Source organism: Nothobranchius furzeri, chromosome 9 (assembly GCF_043380555.1).
Source record: "Nothobranchius furzeri strain GRZ-AD chromosome 9, NfurGRZ-RIMD1, whole genome shotgun sequence".
Classification (NCBI taxonomy): Eukaryota; Metazoa; Chordata; class Actinopteri; order Cyprinodontiformes; family Nothobranchiidae; genus Nothobranchius; species Nothobranchius furzeri.
The window spans coordinates 65802019-65811535 of NC_091749.1; the positions used below are offsets into that span (position 1 = coordinate 65802019).

Consider the following 9517-nt stretch of genomic DNA (forward strand, 5'->3'; position numbering starts at 1 on the left):
GACATCCCTTCGCCAGAAAAGGAAAAACCCCTTTTCGCACATACTGTAAGTGATGAAAAAGGGCACTTTTGGCGTCAGGGGTCTGATGCGGAGGGTGGCTGACCAAGCGTTTGCTTTTGACACGCTGGGAGAGAGAATGTGTTGGTTCTTAGACACCTTAAGTTGGGCTGTGGTCAGGGGTGGACTGGCCTACTCACAAACACCCATTCTGAGGGCCGACGGGTCATAGAAATGCCAGCGCCGATTGTTGTCCCAGTCCACCCCTGGCTGTGGTTGGCACTAAATACGCCTTGAATATAGGGGTTCCAAAGGGTTCTATCCTTGTTCTTATCGTTGTCTTAATTGTTTGTTTATTGTTGATTATCTTTAGGTCCAGCTCCAGGGGATCTATCCAAACCAGTGGGCACCAGTTTGGGAGTGAAGGTTGATGTGGCCCTTTCATTTGATGAGCATATAAACACAACTGTTCAGACATGCTTCTTCCACTCGTGCCACTTCTCCAGGATTGAGTAAATGTTCTTGAGGAAGCAACTCAACACTGTAATCCATGCTTTTGTCACATCGAGGCTTGACTATTGTAATTTTGTTCTGACAATAGGGCATGGAAGGCTTCCATAAGCAGATTGCAGTTGGTGCAACCGCAGCAGCTAGGTTTTAGACTGATACAAGGGGAATGGGATCACATCACTCCAGTGCTGGTGGACTTACACTGGCTACCAGTTTGTTTTAGAATTGATTTTAAGGTTTTAGTCTTTGTTTTTAATGTTTTATCTGGGGATGTGCCGGTCTATCGTCATTCATTTGTAAACCGCCATGTTCCAATGCGTTCAGTGCAGTCTGCAAACTAGTGTCTGCTGTCTACCCCGAGATATAACCGGGAAATGAGAGGCGGGTGAGTCTTCTCAGTGGTTGAGCCACCAGCTTTGGAATGCTCTGCTTTTGGTTGTTCGAACAGTCCATCACTTGAAAGGGAAAATTAATAAAGAAGAGGTAATCAGTGGATCCCGGGAAAGGCAGAATTGGTAGAAAGAGCAGAATAAGGAGAGAGCAGTGATGAAGGTCACACAAAAGCTAGCCTGAACAGATGCGTTTTCAGCTGTGGCTGACTGAAGTGAGTTAAAAAGTGCTGTTTTAAAAAAATTAACGATGATGATAATGATGAATTAATTATACTGTGTGCTAGTCATTGACATTGTTATAGTTATATATACATAAATTGACTATGTCATATCTCGGTTTCTATTATTATAATTTTATTGGGTTTATTTCTTAATTCAAATTTTTGCTCATCATTTATCTTTTCTTGCACCAAGTACCACAGCATTTCCTAATGTTGTGATTCTTTCACATTTGGCAATAAAACCCTTCTGATTATATCTCTCCTGTCTTAGCTTCCCTACATTGGCTACCTGTTAAATTCAGAATAGATTTTAAGATCCTCCTTCTCACATATAAAGCTCTTAATAATCAATCTCCATCATACATCAGTGACCTGATTGTTCCATACATTCCTAACCGAGCACTTCACTCTCAGACTGCAGGTTTACTGGTGGTTCCCAGAATATCTAAAAACAGGATGGGAGGCAGATCTTTTAGCTATCAGGCTCCTCTCTTGTGGAACCAGCTCCCAGCTTTAGTCCGTGAGGCAGACACCTTGTCTACTTGTAAGACTAGGCTTAAAACATTTTTATTTGATAGGGCCTATGGTTAAAATCTGATGTTAGCCTAAATCTGGACAAGTGGGGGAATAGAGGGAGGTGGAGTGTACAGTCGGTAAAGACGACTCTCCCTTGCCCTGCCTCCAACATGCCTCCATCTAAAAGGCTAGGTTAACCAGCATTATCTCTGTAGTTATGCTGCTATAGGCTTAGACTGCAGGAGGACACACTGACCACTTTCCACAGTCGACTACTTTCTTCTACAATTTGCTCTTTAACTGTATTATTTCCTGCTATTTCAGCTGTTAACTTTATTTTTCCCTAAGTATTTTTCTCCCCGAAAGAAGCTACAATTGTCACGATGTGAGCTAGGAGGAGGTTTGGACCCAAAATGCAGAGAACCCAGATGACATGAGGCAGGAGCGAGTTATAAAGTAAAATCCCTTTATTTTGATGGGAACAAAAATAATCCAAAAGGGGCAGGAAGCCAAAAACCAATGTCCTGAGATCCTGGAGACCAAAAACACAAAATTCAAAAGGGAAGGAAGCCAAAAACATAAATCCAAAATCCTAATAAGTAGAATCCTTGAGATCTAGAGACTAAGAGCTCCTTTAAAAAGCAGACCTGGAGATATCAAAACCTAGAGACAAGAGAGGGAACGAGACAATGCTGACAACAAACAATGGACCGACGAAACACTGAGATACAGACAGGGTTTTATACACTGGGGAGGATGAGAGGGAGATGAGCTGCAGCTGTTTGAGGAGAGAGAGACCAGGTGAACTCAATTACTAATCAGGGAGGAAACTAACATGACCTAAGAGTAAAACCTAAAGACAAGAAGAGCAGGAAACATAACGGAAGTTACGGTGTAACTATGGTTCTGTGAGTTCCTGGATGACTGCCAGTCACAGGGGTCACTCGGAACTTCTCGGGCGAGAAGATCCCGGGAGACCCGAACGTAGCTATCGGCGCGTAATTTATAGACTCGCGACCAGGTGCGCTACGTGTCACGTGCGTGACTTTGTTTACATTAGTACTCGACCTGCGCAGAGCGCGAGGAGATACATCCACTCTGTTTACTGCCACTGGCAGTCAGGAGGGAATGAAACAGAACTAATAATCTAAGGGGGGAGGAAAACCACAAACACCGGTGGGAAAAACATACTAAAGAGACTAATAACATGAACAGCTGTAACTAAAGGAAAATGACCTAAGAGTAAAACCTAAAGACCAGAAGAGCAGCAAACATAACTAATATTCTAAGGGGGGAGCTGAAACTAAAGGAGAACACAACAGAAAGAAAAACTACAGGGGCGTGACTAAAGGGAACCGCGGGAGCACTGGACCTGGGAGGGGGATACCTGAGGAGGGAAACCTAGGGGGCTGAAGATCTGGGGACAAATGGGGAACACCAGGAGACACATGAGGAAGACACAGACAAGCACACATGAGGGCGCTAGGAGACACAAAAGGAGAACCTAGAGAGGGATGGAGAACACAAGGAGACATATGAGGGGAGACGCAGACGCAGACCATGACAACAATGGTGTTCTGCTGAGCTGTGGTGCCCTCATGGAGGGGGCCATCAGCTAGCACACTGTTGCTAACCACTTAAACATTCCCCTTTTTGTGATAATAGCATTTTACTTTCTTTGACATTGAATGTGCTACTGCTAGTTTACCCGTTTAATTATAGATTCACTAGGATTAATACAATAAAGTTTATCTCTTAACAAATAGAATATTTACTAAGAAATCACAATGTAACCATAGAAATGCTACTTGGTATTTCTGTTGTGTGTGTGTGTGTGTGTGTGTGTGTGTGTGTGTGTGTGTGTGTGTGTGTGTGTGTGTGTGTGTGTGTGTGTGTGTGTGTGTGTGTGTGTGTGTGAGGGTCCACAAGTATGAAAATGTGTCTTAAAGCTACAATCCGGAGTTTTTTATCCAACAGCACCATCTAGTGGCTGACTAATGTACTCCTTGAAATGTTCTCATGACTTTCGTGTTTACGAAAGCAACGCCTCTCGTTCGTGAAGGTGCACCTAGCCGGCAAACAGAGCTAAATCACATTGTTTTACAATTATCATTCTCGTGTTATGTGTTTTATTAATATGTGTATATTTCAAAGACTTTACTTGCCCATGACAAAGTTTGCCAACTCTGCGTCTGTCAAGGTACGTCCTCAAACACTCGCACTCGCTCTGTGATTGACAGCTGTATGCAGGCGGATGTCTAACGCTGTTAGCTATTGCTGAATGGCACTCGGTTCAAACTGCATGGGGCCCTAAGGGACAAGGGATGGGCTTAGTAAAAGAAAAAACTGAGGTATTGCCTACATAACATCACAGAACAGGGTGAGATCATCCCTTTTACATATTTAAAAAAAAAATCATACATACATCCTGAAAGGGGAAAACTCCGGATTGCAGCTTTAATTTTTCCATCTCACCTGCTGAGCTGCCAGCCGAGGTAGAATTCACAAAGTATGACATTTATAAAATTGATTAAACAGGAATGGTGGTGGCCTCTTTGTTAATAAAACAAACACTAAAACCATTAAATCAAATTAAATCAATCAAATCACTCTAACAAGGATCACGAGCTGAGGAGGAAACAGGTCTTCACAAACACAGCTGGTTCGATCTGACCTCTGACCTCTACTGGAGCTGGAGCTCCAGCATCTCTGCTCTGAGTAAAGACATCACGTCCTCTTGTCCTCACTCACATTCTGTCTTTATTATTACATAACAGCCAAGTAAATACAACAGATTCATGGAGCGTAATGGCTTCCGTGTTGGCCGTCTCTGCCTGGATGCTCCGCTGCGGCCTGATTGATGCCGCGCAGCCCGTCGAGTCTGAGCTGCAACAACAAGACCAAAACAAAACGAGTGCATTGAGGCGGCGGGGGGGATTCACAGGGAGCGCCTCGTGGATCCGAAGCATTAAGGTGCTGCTGCGGTGTGAGCTGCCTGATAATGGAGCAGGGCCTTAGGACTTGCCTGCTGCCAACAAGGACCCTTGACACGCAGCTGCCTTAATGCTCACCGCTTCTCGGACAAAAATTGACATCAGCTGGAGAGCAAAGCAATCAGGCGAGCTGGAGTCACAGAGCATTTACGCCTCCGCGGAGCTCCGAACAGCAAATCTTGACCTTAAACAAGGTCTTTGTTTCATTTTTCTTCCATCCAAGAGCGTGACTTCCTGAAAGCTGCAGCTGCAGGGATTTCCTGCAGGTGATCTGTGGGTTTAGCCCACTCAGTCTTAGTTGGTTTGATCTTGATGCTGCAGAACAACAAACCTCACCATGAGGGATGAAAGCACGAGGAGGAGTAATGCACCAGACGACGACGAACTTTTGTTTTTCAGAGGGAAAGCTGAGATAAACGTGAAGGTTCAAACAGTGGATGAAAAGCAATGTGAAGCAGATAAACTTGGATTTCAACTTTCTGAGGTGGAAACAGCAAACCATGGCCGAGGTCAAAGGTCAGCAGATGTCCTTCAGAGCTGTGGGTCACGGCCAGGGGTCAGAGCCAGGATTCAGGGCTAGGGTCGGGGGTGTGGACTAGCTTTGTGCAGGTGCAGGTCTCCTCCTGATGAAGCCCTCCTAGTGTGTGAGCGGAGCCGTTAAACAGCTGAGGAGATGAACTAATTAAACTGCTTCGTTAACACGTCTGACTCCATAAAAGTGAAGGAGTGAACGGGACGCTGCTAACGCGGCTACGTCCCATTAGCGTGAATCGCTTAATGAAGCTAGCTGAAGGTCTGCCACTGTGAACTCGGTGAATTAGCATAACTACTTCCAGCATGTTCCCTAAGTAATGCTCTCATTTGCACATCACTGAGTTGGCTAATTCAGGCCTCAGCGAGGGCGGCTCATAATTAAAGAGTCCCTCTGATTTTTAATGAAGTTTGTGTTACATCAATCCTGACAGTAATGAGGGCCATGTGGAAACAAAAAGCTGCTAATAATTAAATTCACCAACCCGATTGAGGGATAACGACTCCTGAGGAGGAATTACATGACTAATTATTAATTAAATATTCAGAGTATCAAACAGCATTTGGAGGGTGTGTGCGTGCATATGTGTTTGTGTGTTTGTATGTGCGACTGCTCTCCCATCAGCCCAGGATCAGCTCCAACCTGAGGATTGGCGGGTCTGGGATTACATCTGAACAGATTCTGATCCTCGGAGCTCAGATTCGGTCCAGGCTCTAGACTCAGCAGCAGGTGGAGACGGGTCAGACATCTTCCTGGTTGATCAGACCAATCACACTCCTGAAGAACATTTATCTTCAGAGTGGTTCGATTTTTGGGAGAATCCTGTTGTGCACAGATATGAATGGAATCATTAATATTAATAGCAGGAAAATAAAATGGACAAAAATGTGTTTTAGTCCAACCTGAGATGTTTAATAATGGGTTCATCTAGTTGTTTAGGATATGGAATGTGTGTGTGTGTGTGTGTGTTTGCGCATGTGTGGTGTGTACTTGTGTGTGTGTGTGTTTGTGCATGTGTGGTGTGTATGTGTGTGTGTGTGCGTGTGTGTGTGTGTGTGTGTGTGTGTGTGTGTGTGTGTGTGTGTGTGTGTGCGTATGTTTGTGTGTGTGTGTTTGTGCATGTGTGGTGTGTGTGTGTGTGTTTGTTCATGTGTGGTGTTTACATGTGTGTGTGTGTGTGTGTGTGTGTGTGTGTGTGTGTGTGTGCGCGTGCGCACTTGTACTGTATGTGTGTGTTTGTGCATGTGTGTGTGTGTCTGCTCTTCTTTTTCTCACAATGCAATAGAACTGAAACCAGATAAAAATCTATTTAAATAAATTATGAAGTCATCTTGTCACAAATTAGAAACAATTTAATTGATTTATACAGATGCTCTTTATGTAATTAATTAAGCTAATTATTATTATTATTACATTAAAAATATTTTTGCCAAGAAAATTTGAATCTGCTTCTTATTTTGTTCCTAAACGATGAAAATAATTAACATTTTAAAATCATCTAATCCTTTAAACCAGCTGTTTGTGCACGCGCTACGATTGATCAAAGATCAATTATTCAGGTTTAGTTTAGAATTAAAATCTATTAAAAAAAATCTGGCTGCGCGAAATCATGATCAGGTGGAATCACCCGAACCATCACACACACACACACACACACACACACACACACACACACACACACACACACACACACACACACACACACACGCACGCACGCACGCACGCACACACACACACACACACACGCACGCACGCACGCACGCACACACACACGCACGCACACACACACACACGCACGCACGCACGCACACACACACACACACACACACGTGCCTCTTTTATCTTGTCTGTCACGTGACACAAACGCGTCCCGGTAACGCTGCTCCGCTCAGCGGCGGGTTGTCCTCCTGTCAGAGCCTCCAGCCGCACGCAGGAGGCTCAGGGACCGGGACATTGTGCCGCACCTGCCGGGACGCAGGCGGGAGGCAGAAGGAGCCGCGCGACGCAAAACTTTTCCTGAACTTGAGGTGGGAGTTGCTTTCCAACCGAGTGGCTGAGCCATGACACAGAAACGGAACCGGGGCTCCCGCCGTGCGTAAAGGCGCAGAGAGTAACTGGAGGAGAAAGTTTGGCCGCACTGAGACTGAAGTGATCCGGCTCGGATCCGGTGCAGCAGAACAATGCCCCGGCCAGGGAGGAACACCTACAGCGACCAGAAGCCCCCGTACTCCTACATCTCTCTGACGGCCATGGCGATCCAGAGCTGCCCGGACAAGATGCTCCCCCTCAGCGACATCTATAAGTTCATCATGGACAGGTTCCCCTACTACCGGGAGAACACGCAGCGGTGGCAGAACTCCCTGAGACACAACCTGTCTTTTAATGACTGTTTCATCAAGATCCCGCGCAGGCCAGACCAGCCCGGAAAGGGGAGCTTCTGGGCTTTGCACCCGAACTGCGGCGACATGTTCGAGAACGGAAGTTTCCTGCGGCGCAGGAAGCGCTTCAAGGTGGGCGGCGTGCCGGTTCCGGACCCGCTGGCCCCCAGCAAGCCGCAGGACGCTGCTCACTACCTGCAGCAGCAGGCCAAGCTGAGGCTGAGCGCGCTGCACGCCGCCGCGCACCTGCCGCAGGTACCGGCCGGATACAACATGAGCTCCGTGACGCAGCCGTCCGGTTTCAAACACCCGTTCGCCATCGAGAACATCATCGCCAGAGAGTACAAGATGCCGGGCGGGCTGGCGGCCTTCCCGGGTACCGGATACCCACTCCACAACCAGCTGAGCCCAACCTGGACCCACATGTACGGTTCGGGGATGATGGACCCCGGCTCCCCACTTCCCATGGGCCCCGGTGACTACTCGGCCTACGGGATGCAGATCAAGTCCCTCTGTCACGGGGGCCAGACTCTGCCCGCGATTCCGGTACCGATCAAGCCCACGCCGGCCTCCGTGACCGGTCTACCGGGACTGCCCGCTCACATACCGGCGTTCCTGGCCAACTCCCCACAGACTCTGAGCCCCACCTCCCCACAGACCGCGACCGGCAGGAGCAGCCCGGTCGCCCCCGCAGAGGCGCTGCAGGCCGCGGTGACGGTGCACTGACGGTGACCTCTGACCTCTCGCGGGTCCGGTTCTGAAACTACAACATTCTGTCTGTTGGCATCTGATGGGAAAATCCTCCAAAAACCCGGTAAATGCTCCGGTTTGGTCCGTTTAGAAACTGATGTGATATCAGCAGAAATGGTTCTGGTTCTGGTTCTGGTGCACTTGCAGGAGCCGGGTTGGACTCTGTCTGCATGAAACTTGTCTGAAAAAACAAATCAGTGTTTGACTTTTCTGTTTGTTGGACTTTTGAAAGTAAAAGCATGAAAGTAAAAATTCTGCTTTGTCCATTAAAGCGTCAGAAAAACCAAATCCAGTCTCAGTTCTGCTTTTTTATTTGACATGTTTATTTATTTAACTAAATGTAAAGATGCGGTCTAAACAAGACTTTATAAAAGTTTTATTTTTAGAAAACACTTAATTTTCTACTATGGAAATACTACAGTTTGGTTACAATATTATTAGAATATTATTAATGACATTAATAATTATGATACCAAAAGTAATAAATGTAAAATAATACTAATAACAATAATTGTTATTTTATATTTGATCTGATTGACTTTTTGTTGACTTGATTTTTGAAAGATTTAATTAAAAATTTAAGATTTGAGCAGGTTTTGTTTCTGTCTTTCAGAGATTTTATATCACACACACACACACACACACACACACACACACACACACACACACACACACACACACACACACACACACACACGCACACACGCACGCACACACACACACACACGCACACACGCACGCACACACACACACACACACACACAAATATTTGTTCTTTTCCTTCTTTTTGAGCTGCTGTGCATTTGAAACGTGGACATCGGCCTCTTTTAGTTTTTAACATCATCGTGTTTTTTATCAAGTGAATTCGAGTCAATTTGAATAATTTGCTCCTCACAGCTGAATTTTGTCAGATTTAATTTTAGGTTTAAATTCAGATTTGATCGATATTTTAAGGGGAAATTCCTGTTCTGCTCCCTTTGTTTTGAGTTTTTTCTTCTGCTTTACGTAAAAATAACTCAGTTATTTTTCAGCAAAAATCTTCAGATTTAAAAGTAAGAAAACACAGAAACGTTCACAGAGTCAATTGAATTTTTGGTTTCATGACTATTCAGATTTTTTCAGATTATTTTAATCATTTGAAAATAAAACAAAGTTAAATAATAAAATAATTAGTTTTTTATTTTAATAAGTGAAACAAAAAAATCCATTTGATTTTCATTTTATGTTA

General features: G+C 45.2%; 1 protein-coding gene across 1 annotated transcript; it reads left to right on the top strand.

Moving 5' to 3' along the window:
- The first annotated feature begins 6969 nt into the window (after positions 1-6969).
- On the top strand, positions 6970-9048 carry LOC139071838 (forkhead box protein B1-like). The gene has a single exon (XM_070555093.1). It carries the CDS (start codon positions 7342-7344, stop codon positions 8263-8265), a length of 924 nt encoding a protein of 307 aa, XP_070411194.1. The 5' UTR covers positions 6970-7341; the 3' UTR covers positions 8266-9048.
- Positions 9049-9517: the final 469 nt, after the last annotated feature.

What these genes read in the sequence shown, in the direction of transcription:
- LOC139071838 (XM_070555093.1), top strand. Translation starts at nt 7,342, where the DNA reads ATGCCCCGGCCAGGGAGGAACACCTACAGCGACCAGAAGCCCCCGTAC.